We start from the raw sequence: 21,750 nt of genomic DNA on the forward strand, positions 1-21,750 counted from the left end.
ATTGCTAATGTTTTTCTTTGTCTTTTTTTTTATCCTCACTCGAGGACATGCTTATTGATTGTGGAGAGATGGAAGGGAGAGAGAGAGGAAAAGAAACATCAATGGGTCCCTGGTTGGGGCATATAGGAGAGGCAACTGATCAATGTTTCTCTTGGGGTGACATTCTCAGACACACCAAAACCAGGGACTGAACCCACAACCCAAGCATGTTCCCTCACCGTGTAAACCTGTGACTTTTCATTTTTCTTTTTTTTTAATGCTAGATTTTTTAAAGATTTTTTTATTTATTTATTTTTAGAGAGGGAAGGGAGGGAGAGGGAGAGAGAGAAACATCAATGTGCGGTTGCTGGGGGCCATGGCCTGCCACCCAGGCATGTACCCTGATTGGGAATCGAACCCGTGACACTTTGGTTCGCAGCCTGCGCTCAATCCACTGAGCTACGCCAGCCAGGGCTAACCTATGACTTTTCAGTTTACAGGATAACACTCTAAGCAATGAGCCACACCAGCCAGGACTCTCATGTTTGTATTTTCTAAATTTTAGACTGAAGGAGATCAGAATATGTATGCCACGCTAAAATATGTTACTTTGTGACTTCCAGCCAAGATGGAGGCATAGGTAGATGCAGTTTGCCTCCTTGCACAACCAAAAGAAGGACAACAACAAGTTAAAAAACAAAAAACAACCAGAATTGCCAGAAAATTGAACTGTCTAGAACTCCAACAACCACCAATGAGTTAAAGAAAAAACATTCACCCAACTGGTAGGAGGGGCAGAGACCACCAGCCAGGACAGAAAGGATGCATGGCAAGGCCCAGCTACAGGACCAGGTGGTTGAGGCAGCAGCTGGTGGTCCCACATTTGCATGCAGGTAAACCAGGAGGAACAAGTGGGGAGTGAGACAGACCGAACAACCCAGGGTTTGAGTACAGGAAACTAAAGACTCAAAACTTCTGGCTGTAAAAATCTGTGGGGGTTGCAATGGCAGCAGAAACTCCCAGTCTCACAGAAGAGAGGCCCACAGGACCCTGGGACATACACAAACCCACCCGCCCAGGAATCAGCACCTGGAAGGGCACAATCTGCTTGTAGAAAACAAGGGAAGTGAAAGAAAGTGAGGTAAGAGCCAAGCAAGTGGCATTGTTTGCTCTGACTCCATTCCAACAGAAAGCACCACAACACAGCAAAGAGGGTTGCCCTGCCCTGGTGAATGCCTAAGCCTCCACTCCTCACAACATAACACTGGTGCCAAGACAAAGAAATATGGCCCAGATGAAAGAACAGATCAAAACTCCAGAGAAAGAACTAAGTGATGAGAAGATAAACAACCTATCTGATGCAGAGTTCAAAACACTGGTAATCAGGATGCTCACAGAAATGGTTGAGTTTGGTTGCAAAATGAAGGAAGATATGAAGGCTATACAAAGTAAAATAAAGGAAAATATACAGGGAACCAACAGTGAAAGAAGGAAACCAGGACTCAAATCAATGATTTAGAACAAAAGAAAGAAATAAATATCCAACTGGAACAGAAACACGAATTCAAAAAAATGAGGAGAGGCTGAGGAACCTCTGGGGCAACTTTCAATGTCCCAACATCTGAATCATAGGGGTGCCAGAAGGAGAAGAGGAAGACCAAGACATTGAAAACTTACTTGAACAAATAATGGAGGAGGACTTCTCTAATCTGGTAAAGCAAATAGACTTCCAGGAAGTCCAGGAAGCTCAGAGAATCCCAAAGAAGTTGGACCCAAGGAAACACATACCAAGGCACATCATCATTATATTACCCAAGATTAAAGAGAAGAAGAGAATCTTAAACACTGCAAGAGAAAAGGAGACAGTTACCTACAAAGGAATTCTGATAAGACTATCAGCTGATTTCTCAAAAGAAACCTTGCAGGCAAGAAGGGGCTGAAAAGAAGTATTCCAAGTCATGAAAGGCAAGGACCTACATCTAAGATTACTCTATCCAGCAAAGTTATCATTTAGAATGGAAGGGCAGATAAAGTGCTTCCCAGATAAGGTCAAGTTAAAGTAGTTCCCTTTATCAAGCCCTTATTATATGAAATGTTAAAGGGACTTATCTAAAGACAAAGATCAGTAAACTATAAACAGTAAAATGACAACAAACTTACAACAATTAACAACTGAACCTAAAAGAAAAAAAAAAGCAAACAACTAGAACAGGAACAGAATCACAGAAATGGAGATCATATGTGGGGTTATCAGTGGGGAGGGAGAAGGGAGAATAGGGGAAAATTTACAGGGAATAAGAAGCATAAATGGTAGGTACAAACTAGACAGGAGGAGGTTACAAATAGTATAGGAGATGGAGAAGGCAAAAAACTTATATGTACGACCCATGGACATAAACTAAGGGGTAGGGATAATGCTGGTGGGAGTGGGGGTGCAGGGTGGAGAGGAATAAAAGGGAGAAGAAATGGGACAACTGTAATAGTATAATCAATAAAATATACTTAAAAAATAAAGTATGTCACTCTGTCCATATTAAACATTATTTTGACTTTAATGCAACTGGTAAGTAGAAACACAGAAAAAAGCTCTTTACCCTCTTTCTTTTTACCTAGAAGCAGCATGTAAGGGGAAGGGAGGGAGAAAGAGGAGAGAAACATTAATGTGTGGTTGCCTCTCACACACCCTCTACTAGGGACCTGGCCTGCAATGCAGACATGTGCCCTAGACTGGGAATAGAACCGGCGACCCTTTGATTCACAGGCTGGCACTCAATCCACTGAGCCACTTCTGCCAGGGCTGTAAATTTCTTTTTGATCACTTCAAAATTATATAATTATTTCACCACTATGCTGTCACCTGAAACTAACAAATAATATTGAATATCAACTATAACTGAAAAATAAATGTTTACAAATTTAAAAATATTTAATTTTATTAAATAATGATGGCCATTATGACTGGTGTGTAGTGGTATCTCATTGCAATTTTAATTTGCATCTCTCTGATGGCTAGTGATGCTGAGCATCCTTTCATATGTCTGTGGATCCTATGTATGTCCTCCTTGGAGAAGTGTCTGCTCAGGTGCTCTGCCCATTTTTTAATTGGATTATTAGGGTCCTGGTGTGAAGTTGTGTGAGTTCTTTATATATTTTGAAGATCAAACCCTTGTCTGAGGTATCATTGGCAAATGGAAGATGGGGAGAGGGTAATGGGGGAAAATGAACAATAATTAATTTAAAAAGGAAAAAAAATTAATAAAATAAAACCCCTAAGTGTAATTTGGGTACTGGCCACACAGCTAAAGATTATATTCCCCAACATCCCTTGCAGTTGGGAAATGTAACCATGTGACTGAGTTGTGGCCAATATGTGAGAATACTACTATCTGCAAGTTCTTAAAAGGGCAGGATGTGTAAAAACTCTTCCTCATCTCCTCTTCTGGATGACTGAAATGCAGATGTTATGGCAGAGACTGATAAGTACTCATCTTATACCACAGGACTGAAACTATATTACTGAACATGGAAAACAAACTGGAAGACTAGGCCCCTGACACTGAAGTCACTATTATCAGCCCTGGATTACTTAAACTATACTGTTTTACGAGAAAAAATTAACTTCAACCTTGTTCAAGCACCTGTTATGCCGGCTTTTGTTACAGCAATGAACTTATATTCTAACTCATCCAGTCACCAATAAATTATAGTCAGTTCTTATTATTTGTGGTAGTTCTGTTCTATAGTCACCACAAACACTGAATTAGGGAATACCAAATCACTGCTCATTGGAGAAATTCAGGGCTGGCTTTCTCCAAGACCCGAGGCTCAACATTTTCAACATAATCTTGTTTTAAATGTGTTTCTGTTTCAAGAGACCTTATTTCATATATGTTAGAGATTTATTAACATTAAACTCACAGCCAACAGTACTGTGTCTCATGGCTGAACAAAGCTTATTTAACACCCTTATTTTCTCAATAGGGTACATCACAGCCTTCTTGTACTTATTAATACTATATAGAGGATAACTGCACTTCAGCACTATGCTTAGGGGTCACTTTACACAGTTAATCACCAAAAATATAAAAATGTGACAATAAATAGACCCCAAAAAGGCTGCCTGTTTGCAACATGAAAGCCAAAACAAGAAGGTAAAATCATGTGCGCTTCCAGAGACACAAATTTGTCACCGCTCTGTACATGTCTACAAAGGCCCACAAATGTTGACTTGGGACGTTTGAATAAATTTAGTAAATAAGCATTTTCATAAATACAGGATCCTCAAATAATGAGGATCAACTGTATTTAGGGACCTCACGTGACTAGTGAAGTATTCTAAAAGTCACTTCTCAGTATACTGCCCAGCTTCTTGTGCCCAGAACATCACACTGCTTTTCCCATTAAAACTTTCCTTCTTCTCCTAGATATCCAAATTTCTCTTCAATAGCCACAGAACTGTTTGCCTATTTATGTGACATGTAGTGTAATACTGGAGTCACTAAACTACATCCTAAAGGAAAAAGATAAGTAACAGAGAATGTTCCTCCAAAATAACTTTAATGTTAGAAGACTCATAACAATTCAGTCACACTCAAACAATGTAGGAGGTTAGAAATTTTACACCCATACACACACACACGTGTGTGTGCATAATAACAATGCTCTGTTGATATTTAATTCAAACAAGCCTCTTCTTCATTACTTAAGACAAAACTTCTGTTTGAACTGCTGGTAACATTATCATTACTTACTGATTGCAAGGGAAGAAGCTAAAAAGGTTTTTAGAGCCAGAACCAATTCAGAGGGGAAAGATGGTATGTAAGGTCCTGCTCCCACAGTGTGAGAGTGCTGCCCCGCCCTCAGCACCCCTGTTTGAACTCTTAGACCAGCCACCTAAACAGAACTAATACCCATGCAAATTACTACCTTCATTAGCACTAACTAGCAAACTATACTGGAAATTAAAAATCGTATTCCAGCTAATGTGATAAATTACCTTTATTAACATAATACTGAATCATTTTACTGTACATAACACAAAGGAAAATCTTAATTCTACATTAGTAGAAAAATCAATGCTTGATAACATATGAAAAATAACTTATAAATATTAAGTACACCCAAAAGGAGGACTTTAGTGCTTTGGATAGCAAACACAACATGAGGAGATATGGGTTGTCAGGGACGAGTCAAATTTCAAGTGGAATGACACTCTCATTCAGCAATGCCACTTAAATGAAACTCAAACTCACCTACTGTGTCCACTCCTTTCCTACCAGCACGACCAACCATCTGCTTATATGTAAGAATATCTAGAGGTCGACCACTGAAAACAGGAGTCCGAATAATTACACGACGTGCAGGTAAATTCACCCCAGATGAAAGAGTAGAAGTTGCTGTCAAGACCCGAATCTGACCTTGACGGAAGGCTCTTTCAATGATATCCCTCTCCTCAAAAGTGAGACCTAAAAAAAAGTTACAATAACATACACAGGTGGCCCTTAAACAACATAAGGGTTACAGGCACAGGCCCCACACACAGTGAGAAATCTGCATATAACTTTTGACTCCCCCCAAATTCCTCCTGTTGACTAAAAGCCTTACTAATAATACAATCAATTAACACATATTTTATATATGTTATATGTATTATATACTGTATTCTTACAATAAAGTAAACTAGAGAAAAGAAAATGTTAAGAAAATCACAAGGAAGAGAAACACATTTAGAGAACTGCACTATATTGATAACATAAGTTTATATTATCTGTTTACAAGATAAATTCTGTCAGTACTTATATCAATATTGTCTTATATGATATAAAACACTATAGATATTATCTGTATTACTAACGCTAGACATCAATAATGGAAGATGTGAAAAAGAAATTCATATTTATTTACAGGTACAATAATGCATGCTTGGATAATGAAGAAGCAACAATGCAATTGCTTAATAGCAGTCTAAAACAATTGATATGGCTGCTTCATGACAGCCTAGCATACACACTAATAGATGAATTGTTATGAAATGTTTATGGCATATAGTAGTAGTCATATTCATAATATAGTATTTGAAAGCACTGTTACAGTATTTTAAAAATCACTTACCTACCATGATAGGCTGATGATAGAGGCATATTGTATAGCAATTTTTGAAAGCAGTTACACAACAGTAAGAAAACTAACACACTATTAATTTCATATTAAATATCACTCACCTTATGCCTGTGTAAGGATAAGCTATCATTTCGATACAAGGCTTGCTCATGATGTTCTACTTACACAGTGATGATGACACAAAAACGCCTCACACAGTTCCTGCCATACAGTCAGTATATTTCCACATGAACTGCTTCTTGGCCTTTTGGCTGAGATCGAGCGTAGGTATATTTTCACATGAAGACACACACATACACAACAGAAAAGTTTATTAACTGTATGGTACAATGACTATTTACTAGTCATTACGTGGAAGTGGATCATCATGAAAGTTTTGGAGTAAGATGAGGAGGAGGAAAAGGAGGAAAAGGAGGAAGGGTTGGCCTTGCCTCAGGGGTCGCAGAGGCGGAAGCGGTGGAAGACGTGAAAGGAGAGACAGAACAGGCAGGCGCACTCAGCACAACTTTACAGAAATACATTGTCATTTCTGTGTGACTTTTTTACTTTTTTGTTTCTCTAAAAATGTTCCTGTATAGGACCAATCCTTCTCCCACTGTTTGCTTTAGATTCGGTGCCCACCTCATAGAAGGGTCCATGCTGTAAAAGGAGTCAAAAGCAGTCTTGAATAATAGGAGGCCCTTCTGTCAGATTTTCTAATATTGGTTTGTTTTCTGGCACCACTTTTTTGTGTCTTCTTCTTCATCTTCTGTCTGGGTTCAGAAGCACTCATCTCTAACGAATTTTCTTCTTCAAGACCCATGTCTCAAAACCCTTCACCCCTCTACACACACACACACACACACACACCCTTTTTGCCATATTCACAATGTCTTTTATAGTCTCTTTGATTGGCTCTGTCATAAGATGAGCCCTGCACATCTGGACACAGTTTTCTTCAGCAGGAAATTATTGTTTCAAGTTTGATGGCTTTCATGGCTTTTTCTGTAACAACGGCCTCTTCAACGGTATGATCCTTCTAGGCTCTCATGATGTTCCATCAGAATCTTACTTCCATAATGTTGACAATCTTTTCCATGGAGCACCATGTGCAATGAGCTTTATAGGTCCTTAGGATGCCCTAATCTAGACTGAAGCTCAGACATTGTGCTCGGGGGCAAGTAGACCATTTCAACATATCCACTGTTGAACTCAAGAGTGTCTGGGTGGCCAGGGACAATGTCCAATACCAAAAGAACTTTAAAAGGCAGTTCCTTACTGGCAAGGTATTTCCTGACTTCAGAGATAAAGCATTGATGAAACAAGTCCCCCAAAAGTGTTCTCACTACCCATGTCTTGTACAACCAAAAGCCTGGCAGCTGGTCAGTCCTGTTCATCAACCTAACTGCATTTGCACAAAAGAGTAGGTTATCCTATTCCTTCCTATGTTAAATCCTGGTGCTCGTTTTCTTTCCTTATTAATAAATATCTTTTGTGGCATTCTTTTCCAAAAAAGGGCACTTTCATCTGCATTAAAAACCTGTTCAGACAGACATCCTTTCTCCTCAATAATTTCCTTAATGGTGTCTGAACAGCAGGAGCTGCTTCTCCTGTTGACATTTTTTAAGCTAAAACTCTTTCTAAAATTATTAAGCCATACTTTGCTAGCATTAAATTCTCCTTTACCTTCCTTTTGCTTTAAGTTGTCATATGACTTTATTTTTTCTTAAATCATATTAGAGTCTATAGATACATTTTTCATATAGCGATCCAGCACCCCCATAAACGCTGCATTTTCAATACAAGATAAAAAGGTAATTCACAAAAAATGTAAGGTTTTCATGCTTGTTGTCATAGCTGCTGCAAAGAATTCATGGATTTCCTTTTCTCTTTTAACAGTCCTTCCGCTGGATTTATTTATCTTGAAATGATGGGCAACCACAGCTGCAGACATCAATCTACAGTACATACCAAGCAATTCACCTTTGTCACGTTGAATGTCATGACTTTTCTGTTTCTCAGGAGCCTTCCAGCATCTCTAGTGGCACCCTGCATGGGTCCCATGGTGTTACCCAAGCTTTACAGTGCTGCACTAAACATGGTGAAACATATGCAAGAACTGCAAGAGATCACTTTTTACTATAATGCCCAATTTACTGGAGAGACAAAATGCTCACAAGATGATTAGTGTCACAGGACATTTTAAGTGCTTCTTAAAATGCTTGAATGGGTAACTACAAAGTTATTACAGTAGTATGATATGCATTGTAGTTAATTTTATGCAGGTGTGATTTAATACTGTATCTTTACATTTGTTTACATTTCTCTCCACTCTGAATGGCATCATGTATGGTCTGTAATTATTTCTACACATAAGTTTGGAAATTTTTAATTTTTTATAATAGAACTGTGTATGTTTTATGACTTAATTAGACTAAGACCATTTTCTATGGTATTAAAATAAACTAATATCTATATATATTTTATGCATTCATGGCATACCTAATTTTTAAAAATATCTCTCAGCTACACAGTTCATCCACAAGTTTTTCAAATTGTTGCAAAATTCCAAATATTTTTCCAATTGTTTATTGAAAATAATCTGCGTCTAAGTGGACCCATGCCCTTCAAACCTATGCTGTTCAAGGGCCCACTGTGTACATACATGTGTGCATATGTGTGTGTACATATATTTATAAACTTATTTCTATATATCATGAGAAAAGTTTTAAAATAAATTGAAAAGGTTAAATTCCTAATCTTAGAAACTATATATATATTTTTAAGATTTTATTTATTTTGAGAGGGAAGGGAGGGTGAAAGAGAGAGAGAGAGAGAAACATCAATGTGCGGTTGCTGGGGGCCGTGGCCTGCAACTCAGGCATGTGCCCTGACTGGGAATCAAACCTGCAATGCTTTGGTTCGCAGCCCACATTCAATCCACTGAGCTACGCCAGCCAGGGCCAAAACTATATATTCTTAATCATATGCTTATCACATATGATCATGGGAAGACCACTCCCTGAAAGAAATTATATAATTCAGGGACTATCATAATCCTTGCAATTTTGACTACCTGGTTGATTTTTAAACATTCTACCCCTCTCAAAATGCAATATGATAATTTCTAAAATTAGTTTTTCATACACATGTAGCAATATTTCAGTACACCTTGAGATAAAGGGAGACACTCAGAGTGGCATAAAATTGGGTTAGCAAGTACAGTACTGCCCCTTTTCTGCAGTTTTGCTTTCCATGGTTTCAGTTGCCTGCAATTAACTGTGATTTGGAACTATTAAATGAAAAAATCCAGAAATAAATAATTCTGAAGTTTTTGTTGTTGTTTTTTTAAAGATTTTATTTATTTATTTTTAGAGAAAGGGGAAAGGAAGGAGAGAGGGAATGAAATATCAATGTGTGGTTGCCTCTCACGTGGCCCTCACTGGGGGACCTGGCCCACAACTCAGGCATGTGCCCTGACTGGGAATTGAACCAGTGATACTTTGGTTCACAGGCCCATGCTCAATCCACTGAGCTACACCAGCCAGGGAAATTCTGAAATTTTTAATTGTAAGCTGCTCTGAGTAGCATAACAAAATCTCACACTGTCCTCTCCCATCTGCCTGGGATGTGAAGCATCCCTCTGTCCAGCATATCTGCACAGCATGCCCTTCCTGCCCATTAGTCACTTAGCGGCCATCTCAGTGATCCAATTGATTCCTGGTGCTGCAATGCTGATGTTCAAGCAACATTTATTTTACTTAATAATGGTCCCACAATGCAAGTATATTAATGGCAATCTGGGTATGCCAAAGAGAAGCCACAAAGTGCTTCCTTTAAGTGAAAAGGTGGAAGTTCTCTACTTAATAAGAAAAAAACCTGTACAATCATGCCCTGCATAAAAACATTTCAGTTTGATGACAGGCCACATATATGGTGGTGGTTCCATAAGATTATAAGAAGCTGAAAAATTCCTATCACCTAGTGACGTCATAGCATGATGCATTACTCTCGTGTTTGTGGTTATGCTGGTGTAAGAAAACCTACAGTGCTGCCAGTCATATAAAAGTACTGCACATGCAATTATGTACAGTTCACAATATTTGATAATGATAATAAATGATTTACTGGTTTATGTATTTACTCTGCTATACTTTTTATTGTATTTTAGAATATACTCTTTCTACTTACAAAAAGAGTTTACTACAAAACAGTATGCGAAGTTACTCCAAGAGCCTCATACATCTTGTGCTTACTGGATCTTGATTGCATCATTTTCTCTTGTGCTTGGGTTGATCACATGTTGTTTTATAAATTTAGTGTAGCCTAAGTTTAAAGTGTTAATAAGTCTACAGAAGTGTACTGTAATATTCTAGGCCTTCACATCACTCAGCATTTGCTCACTGATGCACCCAGAGCAACTTGCAATCCTGTAAACTACATTCGTGGTAATGTTGCACCAGTTTTTATCTTTTATATTATACCTTCTCTATGTTTAGATACAAAAACTTACCATTGTGTTACAGTTGCCTACAGTGGTCAGTACAGTAACATGCTGTGTATATGTTTATAGCCTAGGAACAATAGGCTATACCATATAGCCTAGGTCAGTAGTAGACTGTATCACCTAGGTTTGTGTAAGTATACTCTGTGATGTTTGTACAAGAACAAAATTGCCTAATGACACATTTCTCAGACCATATTCCCATTGTTAAGCAGTGCATAACCATATGCTGAGGTTGCTAAGATTTACAGTAAGAATGAATCTTCTATTGTGAAATTGTAAAGAAAGGAAAAGAAATACATGCTAGTTTTGCTGTCACCGCTCAAACTGCAAAAGTTATGGACACAGTAGGTGATAAGTACTTAGTTAAGATGGACAAGGCATTAAATTTGTAGATGGAAAAACAGAAAATGTGCTCTGATTAATGGCAATGTGTCACACCAGAAAATACAGAGCCTAATATGAAGACTTCAGCAAGGAATCCCTGAAATAAGTGACACCCAGCCACTGACTGCAAGTAAGGTTTACTTACAGAGTAAATAGACTTAAGTAAATTTACTTATCTGTATAGCAACCCTAAACACATTTGTTTTACTTGTGTTTAATCTTAATCACACAATTTCTTAAAATGAAATCTAAGGGTATTAAGTGTGGTTAACAAGAAATCAAAAGCATGTAAATACAAAAATAAAGAAATTGTGAGGATTTTTGGAGGAGACTTCTTATTAACGTTATAAATATGGATACCTGCATGATGAAATGCTACTCCCCATGGTACAGTTTTTTTTAATACAGAGTCCAGTCCTGAAGGCGAATGTTTTAGCTGATCAATCACTTCTAGGAGGCCCTTTTGTTCCAGCGTCACCGGTGAGAATTCAGATGACCTTTCCAGTCCTGCCACACAAAAACACTGTCAACACTGTGACCTCTGTCTGAACCTCTTTTAAGTGCTATCTGCCTGTTCAGCACAGAGCTAAAAACTACGGCAGTGATTCCAAAACCACTACGTATACTAATCACCTCACACCTTTTAAAAATACTCATGACTGTCTCTCAACCCTGGACATTGTGATGAATAGCATACAATGTGGACGTAAGGAATTTTACAACCTCCCAGGCCATTCTAAAGTGCACCAGAGTTTAGGAAACACTGTATTCGAGTGACATGAAGCCCACAGGAGAGGACTCATGGAACCAGCTGGAAGAAGAAGATTATACATGAGTATAATGACTACCACACAGAGCCTAAAAATCAAAATCCTTGCTGACAGTATGTCCCACCAACAGTAACAGAATCACCTAGGAGCCTAATTTTATGTGACAATTTTTCTGGCCTCTTTGGCACCAATATGATAATCACATTACCTTCTGTTTTTACCTCTCTGTGTAAACCTCTCCTCTGGTAAGACCTTAACTATCTGCAGGAACTATGTTTCTTAAATAATTTTCCAGAATTTTGGATTTCTGAACTAGTAAAACTTCTATTTTATAAGAAGTAAGACTTCTTCCCTGGCTGGCGTAGCTCAGTGGATTGAGCGCAGGCTGCGAACCAAAGTGTCACAGATTCGATTCCCAGTCAGGGTACATGCCTGGGTTGCAGGCCATGACCCCCAGCAACCGCACATTGATGTTTCTCTCTCTCTCTCTTTCTCCCTCCCTTCCCTCTCTAAAAATAAATAAATAAAATATTTTTTAAAAAAAAGAAGTAAGGCTTCTTATAAAATATACATTTTACTTTTTTGGTTAACATTTATTAACATTTTGGGACCCACGAAAGGTTGCCGATGTTTTGCTATACTAACGACAATTTAAAAATTTTTCAGTATGGAGATAATCTCAAAAAATTAAAAATGGAACTGCCTTATGACCCAGTAATTCCGCTTCTAGGAATTTATCTGAAGAAACTCAAAACACTAATTTGAAAGAACATAAGCACCCCTATGTTCACTGCGACATTATTTACAATCACTAAGATATGGAAGCAACCCAAGTGTCCATCAGTAGATGAGTGGATAAAACAACTATGAGACATTTACATGATGGAATACTACTCAACCATAAAAAAGGAGAAAAATTTACCCTTTATGACAGCATGGACAGACCTGGAGAACATTATGCTAAGTTAAATAAGCCAGTCAGAGAAAGATAAATACCATATGATCTCATTCATATGTGAAATCTAATGAACAAACTGAACAAAAAGCAAAATAAAGACAGATTTATAAACAGAGAGCAGGCTGACAGCTCTGTGGGGAGGTTAGCAGGAAGGGGGATTGAGCAAAAAGGAAAAAGGACTCATGGACATGGACACAGTGTGGTGCCTGCAGGGGTGAGGGAAGAAGCAGTAAAGAGTATAAATGATAATGGAGAAAATACAATAAAAAATAAATGAGTAAATAAATAAAAATGTTAAAAATTACTATCAATAAATATCTTTATTTCAAAAGAAAAGTCACTTTAACTTTAAAAAAATGATGGGATAATTTCAGAATTTAAACTTTAGTTTTATGAAAAATGTTCAGCCTTGTCTTTACTCTGCTGAGGTTTCATCATAGCCCCGGCTCTAGTCCAAGCACTAGGATTTGTGAACCACTGCAATTAATCAAAATAAAAGAACCTCAAGCAAAGAAAATAATAAATTTTCTGGTTATTATGGAATATAAGTTACCATGGTACAACATAAGGAATATGAGTTGGCAGAGTACAGAAAGTACCAATTAAGAGAGAACTAGAAAAGACATTATAATGTTGGACTAGAGCCTACCCAATATAAATTTCAGGCAGTTCACCTGTTGGAACTTGGCTTGAAATATCCATCATCCATCCTCATGATGCCACTGGCCTAGTGAAGTCCATGAAGAATAGTCTAATATTCTGTGACTGGAACTGGTCTCTGTCTGCCTTACACTTATCTTGGAACTCACGTGACCATAGGCTAGTAAAACCAGTAAAAATAGACCAGAGGGGAGAAGGGAGGGAATTTCAGGGGAAAAGGGGAAGGGTTTACAGGAACAAGTATAAAGGACACATGGACAAAAACAAGGAGGGTGGGAATGGGAAGGAGGTGGGAAGGGCTGGGATGGGAGTAAAAGACAGAAAACTACTTGAACAACAATTAAAATTAAAAAATAAGATAAAAAATAAATATAATATTTTGGTAAATGACTTCTTAAAAAAATAATATATATATACACTAATGGTTATGCGATACACTCAGCAATAAAAGAAGGAACAAAGTGATAAATGTAACTAGATGAATCTTAAAAATATCTTGCTGAGTAAAAGAAGACAGACACAAAAGACACATATACTATACGATTTCATTTACATGAAATTCTTAAAAAAGACAAAACTAATCTAGAATATCAAAAAATAGATAAGTGGTGATCTGGGGCTAGGGATAGAGGGAAATGCCAAGAAAAGCAAAAAAGAACATTTTAGGGTCATAGAAATGTTCCACATGTTGATATAGTGGGTGTTAAACATGTGCATACATTTGTTAAAACTGATTAAATTATATACTTCAAATGGGTACTTTTTATTGTATGTAAATTATACTTAAATAAAACTTATTTTAAAATAAATATGTGTATGAACACATATGTGTGTATACATATATATGTATGTGTATGTGTGATTCTTTTTAGAATTAAAGTTTGGAAATATAAAGAAAGATATGGCTGCTTGCCTTGTTAAAGTGTGTATGTGTGAAGTTTTATATATAACCTCAAAGCCCATGGGTCCCAGATGAAGAACCTCATATACATCTGTATAGACCCAGTTTTGTAAAATCTGACTATTAGACTGAGTGTGTGCACACCTTGTCTATAAGGAGGATAAGAAGAGGATTAGTCACAAAAGCATAGTTTTGTAAGGAGTGCCTAGGAGCAGGTGGTGGCAATGAGGAAAGAGAGCCATGCTTTGCTAATATAATCATTAAAGTTCCTTGTAGCAAATGTATTAAGTATGGAAGCTTTCCTTTTTTTTTAATTGTTGTGCAATTACAGTTGTCCCCATTAACCCCCTACCCCCTGTTACTCTCCCCCGCCCTCCCTGCCCCCCCCAGTTGTCTTTTTCCATGGGTTGTTTATACATTTCAATTAGGAGCTTACCCTCAGCTTGATGCTGTAGATTGTAAAACTCATGGGCAATAGTATCAGCCAGCTTCTCACACCATTTCTTTGATGGACAAAAAACTAATACTGAATGGTTATCACGAACAGTCTCATAGCATAAACTAACAACATGGTCTTCATCTCCCTAAGAAAGAAAAAAAAAACCACTCTAGCAGTACTTCAAAACATTTTCATATCAATTTAAAGTCAATAATTTTGCTTCATAAGGAAATTTTTTTCTACTCAAAGGCATAATAAAAATCAGTTACAAAGTTAATAACAAACAATGAAAAAAGAAAACAAGAAGAAGAAAAAGAAATAAACTCCCTTATAATGCAAGGTGAGAAAGAAATATTTTCTATTCACTTAACTAATATTTATTGATCTCCAACCCTCAAACAATGAGGATATAATTGTGAGCAAAAGAAAGTCAAAGTCCTATCTTCAGGGGTTTTAGGTCTCACTGGAGAAACATGTTAAAGTATGAAACAAATAAATGTAAAATAAAATCATTTGTATTTCAAAAGAGAGTTTTATAGATGTATACATTTTATAGATGTACTACAAAAGAGAGGTTTGTAGTGTTTTGATGCTTCATATTTGACATAAATTTGATAGAAAGATCTGAAAGAAAGGTTTCCCTGAGAAAACAATGATTTAGCTGAGATGTGAAGTGGGGCATTATCTCAATATAAGGTAATTGAGCAACAGAGGAAACATTTCAGGCAGAATAAGAGCATATGGGCCAGGGGTGGCCCAGTGAGTTCTCAAAACTAGAAGGTCAGTGTGTGTAACTGGATTAATTAATTCATTCATCCATTCGCTCACTAAACAAATATTTACTAGGTGATGGATACTCTTCTAGGCACTGGAAATGAAGATCAAAGCAGAAAAAAAAAAACTCTGCCCTCAGAGTGTCTCCACTCGTGTAAGAAGAGATAGATAATAACAAAAACATGATAGGTAAAACCCATAATATGTTCAATTTTGAAAAGTGCTAAGGAAAAAAATAAAACAGGGAAAATAGGGATCAGGAAGAGGAGGACACTAATTTAGATAAGGTGGCCAGGGAAGGCCTAAGAAACTGAACATTTGAGTAAAGGTCTAAAGGTGAAGGGTAAAGTATACTGATACCTGGTGGGGAAAGCATTCCAGACAAAGAGAATCTGAGGGGGGAGATTTGTGGCATATTGTGGAGTAGCAACGAGGCTCTGGGGGGGGTCAGAAGAAATGCAGTAGATGAGGTCAGAGGACTAGGAGGGTGAGCAGCCCTGTAGGCTACTATAAAGACTTTGGCCTTCCTTCTAAATGAAACAGGGATCCATCACTAGTTTTTTTGGAGAATGGTTACATGATTTGATGCTAACTTTAAATAGATTACTAGCTCTTGATTTAAACATAGATGGAAGGGGACCAGGCAGAAGCAGACAGAGCAATTAGGAGGTTTTTTTAATAATTTGGGTAAGAGTTGAAAGTGATTCAAAAAGGGCAGAGGCATGCACATGGTAATAGAAGAAAAGGATTAACGAAGAGTAAGTAAATGTTTACATACATAATTATTGAGGCACAGTCGGGTGAAATTTGGATTACAGAGCAAAGCAACAGAGTACGATTCCATAGCAGGCGCTCGGAGGCTGCAAACGCACAGCTGTGAGGGCACTGAAACATGCGCTTAGTCCTGACCCCGGCTCTAAACTTATCCTTCGCTAGTTCAGTATTCAGAGACACAAGCTTAGAAAAACACTGTAAACTAAAACTTATTAAGTGTATTTAGGGGTATGGGAGGGAATTTAGCATTTATCAATCACTTTCTAGATGCTAACCAATTCTTAAAAATCACATTTCATTCTTACAACAATACTAAAGATAGGTATTATTTCTCATTTTATACATGAAGACACTACATTCAGAGAGGTTTTATGATTCAACTAATATCACAGCCATATCAAGTATCTATTAAGTATTAGAGGTAGGTCTGTCTGACTGCCAGTATGATGGGTTTTTTCCACTGTACTATATTTATAATCTATCATCTAACAAAAATTTAATTTTCCACATTATAAACTGCTTCTAATGTGGAAAAAGTATTTAGTATAAACTAAGCCAGAAGAAAATTTTTTCCCAGTTAAAAAGAAAAATCTACAAATTAGTTTATTATTTTATATTACTTACAGAAAATGATAGTCATTTAAATTTAAATCAAAGGTACAGTACGTTTCCTCTCTTACCATCACCGCCAGTTCTTTAAGATGAAACGAATAGCTTAATATTAGTAATGTTTCTAATGGATATGTAATGCCTATTCAACTACTTTGCAATTCCTACTTCACCTATCTCAAAAACTGTAAACTTGCTAGAAAACATAATCGAACACAAAGCACTGGTGGTGGTGAGGTAAAAACACTGACTTACCTTCACCTGGAGCATGGGCTGAAATTCCCTCACAAGCTTCATTGAAGAGTCATATATGGAATTTCCAAGCTTTACTGACTCCAACAATGGGACAGGACGGAAGTCAGTGTGATAGAGCTCAGCATTCAGCCAGGAAGCCACAAGCTCCAAATTAGGAAGAGTAGCACTCATGCCTACAATCTGCACGGCATAAGGCAGAGGACTGGCTAAACTGGCCTGGCTGTGAAGAACAAATGAAAACGATGTTAAAAGATACATAGTATTAACTACCAATAGTGCCACCAACAACATTCTTGGTCATGTCCTTTGGTACATCTATGCATACATTTCTTCAGAGCATATATCCAGGAGCGAAATGGAAGTAATCATCCATTACTAAGTCATGGATGATCTTCAATTTTCTCAGATAATGTTCAACTGTTTTCGAAAAAGACTACCAAAGTGTTAGTCTTTTTGAGAGAGTGGTAATATCTCATGGAAGAGGTGATTTGCATTCCCTCCACTGCTGATGAGATTAAGCACAGCTTCATGTTTATGGACGACTTAGATGCCCTCTTACCTGTCCAAGTTCCTTACCCATTGACATACTGGGTTCTGTTTTCTTATTGATTTGTAGAATACTTTTAATGTTCTGAATAACAACTTTCCTTTTCATTAGATTTGTTTTTGTCTTTGTTTCTTTCTTTTTACTTTCTGTGACATTATTTAACAATTCTTTTTCTAAGTTCTTGAGAGATGATTCACTAATTTTTCAGTCTCTCTTCTTTAATAATATATATATTTTATACTATCAATTTCCCTTTAAGAACACCTTTTGCTACATTTTACAAGTTCTTTTTTAAGATTTTATTCATTTATTTTTAGAGAGAGGGGAAAGGAGGGAAAGAGGGAGAGAATCATCAGTGTGTGGTTGCCTCTCATGTGGCCCTCACTAGGGACCTGGCCCACAACCCAAGCATGTGCTGTGACTGGGAATCGAACCAACAACCCTTTGGTTCTCATCCCTTGCTCAATCCACTGAACTACAGCAGCCAGAGCTACAAGTTTTGTTAGGAAATATTTTTATTATACTTTCAGTTCAAACTATCTCCCAATTTCTATTGTGATTACTTTTTTGACTCAGAATGGGTCAAAATTTGTTTCTTAATTTCCAAACACATGTGCATTTTCTAATTATGCTTTTCTTATACATATTTCTAGCTTAATTCCACTGTTGTTAGAAAATGTATTTTAAATAACTTAAATCCTTTAAATTACATTGCTTTGTGGCCCAGCACACAGTAAAATTTTTTTGGAAATGTTCCATGTGTAACTGAAAAAAAAAATATATATATATTATGCTTATATTTGGACATTGTTCTACATTCATGCATTAAGGTCAAATTTGCTAATTGTATTAGTTATAGGCCTCCTGATTTGCAATACAGATGATTATCTACATTTTTTTTTACATACTGCAAGAGATGTGTTAAAATCTCCCTAAACTAAGAGACATGAGCTCCCAGATTGAAAGAATCTTTGAGTGTCCAGCACATCAATGAAAATAAACCTAAACAAAAACACATCAATGTGAAATTTCACAATACTGAGGAAGCTCCTAAAAACTGTCAAAGAAAATAAAAGTTATTCAAAAGATAAAGGATTAGCATGGCATTAGAATTCTCAATAGTTACAAGAAAATGAAGAAATGTCTTGAAAACTCTAAAGGAAAAAAATTTTTGACCTTCACTTTCATACCTGGACAATCTCTCAAATAATTAATTGTAAGGCATTTTCAGACATGCAAAGTTTTAAAAAATTTATACCCGTAACAGCTTGTACACTGAAATAAAGTGAAAATTCCTGAAAGATGTCCCCATCAAAATGAGAACGAAATCAGAAAGAGCCATGAGATCCCAAAAAAGGGGGCTCTGACTCACACAAAAAGCGACTGGAGTGAATGATAAGAAGAAAGATCCCAAGAAAACTGCTATGCAGCACATAATGTAGATTAACCACTTATCTAGATTGGAACAACTCAGAAGGCTTTAGGAGGAACTTCTCCAAGAAGATGAATTTGTAGAATAGCATATGTATTGGAACCTATTAGGTGGAGATTTACACAGGGGAGAGGCTGGGGATAAGTCAGTAACAAGAACATAGGAAACAAAGCCTTCAAACAAAGAAGATAAGTTAATTTCAGAGAATAAAATGTCACTTAGAAAGTAAAGGTAATCATCATATACTCCATGGCTCAGCTGACAGTGGCATTTATGTAGTCATAATGGTGTAACTGAACACTGATCTCAGCAGAATTATGACAACTACATTTGGCAAATGGGAAAATGATGAGAGAATGAAGAGAGATGAGGTGGGGAGAAAATGGGTGGGGTGAGTAAATAAATAAAAAAGAGCTAGATCTTCATTTTCCATAGTAAGAAGTCAACATATAATATTAAAACTAAAAACTCAAGTAGTTGCATTTAGACATGCCGCTGTAAATGAAATGTTTATAAAGCTATAAAATTTTAAAGTACTTGCATTTGCAAAGTAGGGAATAAAAAAATGTTACTTTTCAGAATTAGCCTTGACTACCTAAGTAAGATGTGTGTGTACCTGGAAATAACAAAAAAAAACTTGGATAATAATTCTATCATACTCTTAGTCTGAACTCCAGCACATTGCAGTAGGAAGGTCACCCAGTGGGCCTATGGGCCGGGGTGGGGCTGGGCTCACCACCCCCAACTCCCCTCCCTGCAGAGCTTTGCCACTGAGGAGCTCCTCTGCTCCTGGAGACCAGACCAGAGGGGTACAGCAGCCCTTGGTGACCCAGGGCGGGGGTGGGCATGACTCTGCCATCCCAAGTTTTACAAGGCACAGAAAAATAATAATAACTATTATTATTATTCTATCATAAAAGTGATAAGCAGTCATAAATTTAGGAATGTTTACAAAATAATCTAAAATACTTCTCAAGTCTTAAGTGGTTGTTTTGGAACAAAAATGAACTACTGTTATCTGAATTTATGCTAAATAAATACTACCCTCCTTTAGTTTATGTGATTCATATGTACTATTCATCTTTTTTTATTGATTGATTTGAGAGAGAGAGAGAGGAAAGAGTGCCAAGCATTGATTTGTTGTTCCACTTATTTATGCATTCATCGGTTGCTTCTTGTTCGTGCCCTGACCAGGAATTGAACCTGCAACCTTGACACATCAGGAAGATGCGCTAACTAACTGAGCTACCCAGCCAGGGACTCGCTTTCGTAGATTCTTTTCCAACATTGTTTAAAATCTCAGGAGTGTAGTTATTTCAAGATATTTCATGTACTCACCGAGATACTGACTTCTGAGTAATATAACAAATCTTGGTCAGCAAGAGTTCCAGCAGATACCCTCGGTGAGAGTCTCCAGCATATGCAGTTCATCCACAACCACATTCCTAAAGAGATTTTCCAGATACTAGCTTTTACAGAATTCACAAATCCAAAAAGAATTTTAAGGACTCAGTATCTTATATCTTAACAATCAGTAGCTATCATTAAAATATATAGTAAGCCATGCAAATTTCTAATCATAGAACAAGAAGCAGATTCCACATAATGGACAATTCTTTTCCAAGATATTTCAGATACCATAGTGATCCTACTACAATGTATTCTGGATCTAAAAATCAATGACTAGCTAAAGTCAGGGCTATTTCAGGGAAAACTCCTCTTATTACTTAAACACTAATTGATAACCTTGTAGAAATATAATTACAATAAGACATCAAAAGCATCTATGACAGTTATTCAGTATACTAACTTTTCTATGGGAAAAACAACCAGGGCAACCATACTGTTGTTAGAAATACCCTAAGAAAAACAGAATCATATCAAGACGAAAGAAATTATTTTAAGGGGCATTTCTTTTTTATTATGATAGTTTAGGGAGTCACCCTACTACAAAGCATAAGTATGATCACAATACCCTTCTGTGCTGCCTGGAGAACCAAATCAGTCTATGTACTTGAAATAATGCTAAGAATTACTAAAAATTTAGTATCAACCAATGCCTTCCTCAGTTAAATGTTTTCATAACATCATAATTTCCACATTTACTGGTGTCTACCCAACAAATTCTTCCCATCAAAATCAAGATCTTTTAAATGACTTTGGTCAAGATGGTGGCCTAGGTAAACATGGCTCGCCTCCTCGAACAACCACATCAAAATTACAACTAGAATATAGAATATGTATATTATACTCAAAACTGTCAGAAATCAAGTTGAATGGAAGTCTTGACAATGACGGAATTAAAGAAACCACACCCATCCAGACTGGCAGGAAGGGCAGAGATGCAGAAAGGGTTGGTCCCACATCCACCTGTGCTGGATTAAAATTTGGGAGGGATATCTCAGGAGTGAGGAGTGCCACCACACACCAGGCACCTCAGCCCAGGGTCCCAGTGCCAGGAAGATAAGCCCCCATAATTTCTGACTACAAGAAAAACAGTGGGTATTGAGTCAGAGAAAAAACTTCTGGAGTCCCAAGCAGTTCCTCTTAAAGAACCCACCTATGGACTTACTCAGACTCACTCCCTCTGGGCTCCAGAACTGGGGTACCAGCTTGCAAAGCACCAGTGGCATACTGGGAGAAACTGAAGTGTCTGGCATCA

The 21,750-nt window shown here is 37.1% G+C and overlaps 1 protein-coding gene across 1 annotated transcript in view; it reads right to left on the bottom strand.

The window, feature by feature from the left end:
• Positions 1 to 21,750, bottom strand: part of POLQ (DNA polymerase theta) — a 119,309-nt gene that overhangs the window by 89,590 nt on the left and 7,969 nt on the right. Inside the window, 6 exon segments of the mRNA XM_036018151.1 lie at positions 5,232 to 5,444; positions 11,330 to 11,476; positions 14,695 to 14,842; positions 17,110 to 17,329; positions 20,427 to 20,505; positions 20,508 to 20,534. Of these exon segments, the coding sequence (XP_035874044.1) occupies positions 5,232 to 5,444; positions 11,330 to 11,476; positions 14,695 to 14,842; positions 17,110 to 17,329; positions 20,427 to 20,505; positions 20,508 to 20,534 (834 nt within the window).

The sequence above is a fragment of the Phyllostomus discolor genome, chromosome 2, assembly GCF_004126475.2.
Source record: "Phyllostomus discolor isolate MPI-MPIP mPhyDis1 chromosome 2, mPhyDis1.pri.v3, whole genome shotgun sequence".
Lineage (NCBI taxonomy): Eukaryota > Metazoa > Chordata > Mammalia > Chiroptera > Phyllostomidae > Phyllostomus > Phyllostomus discolor.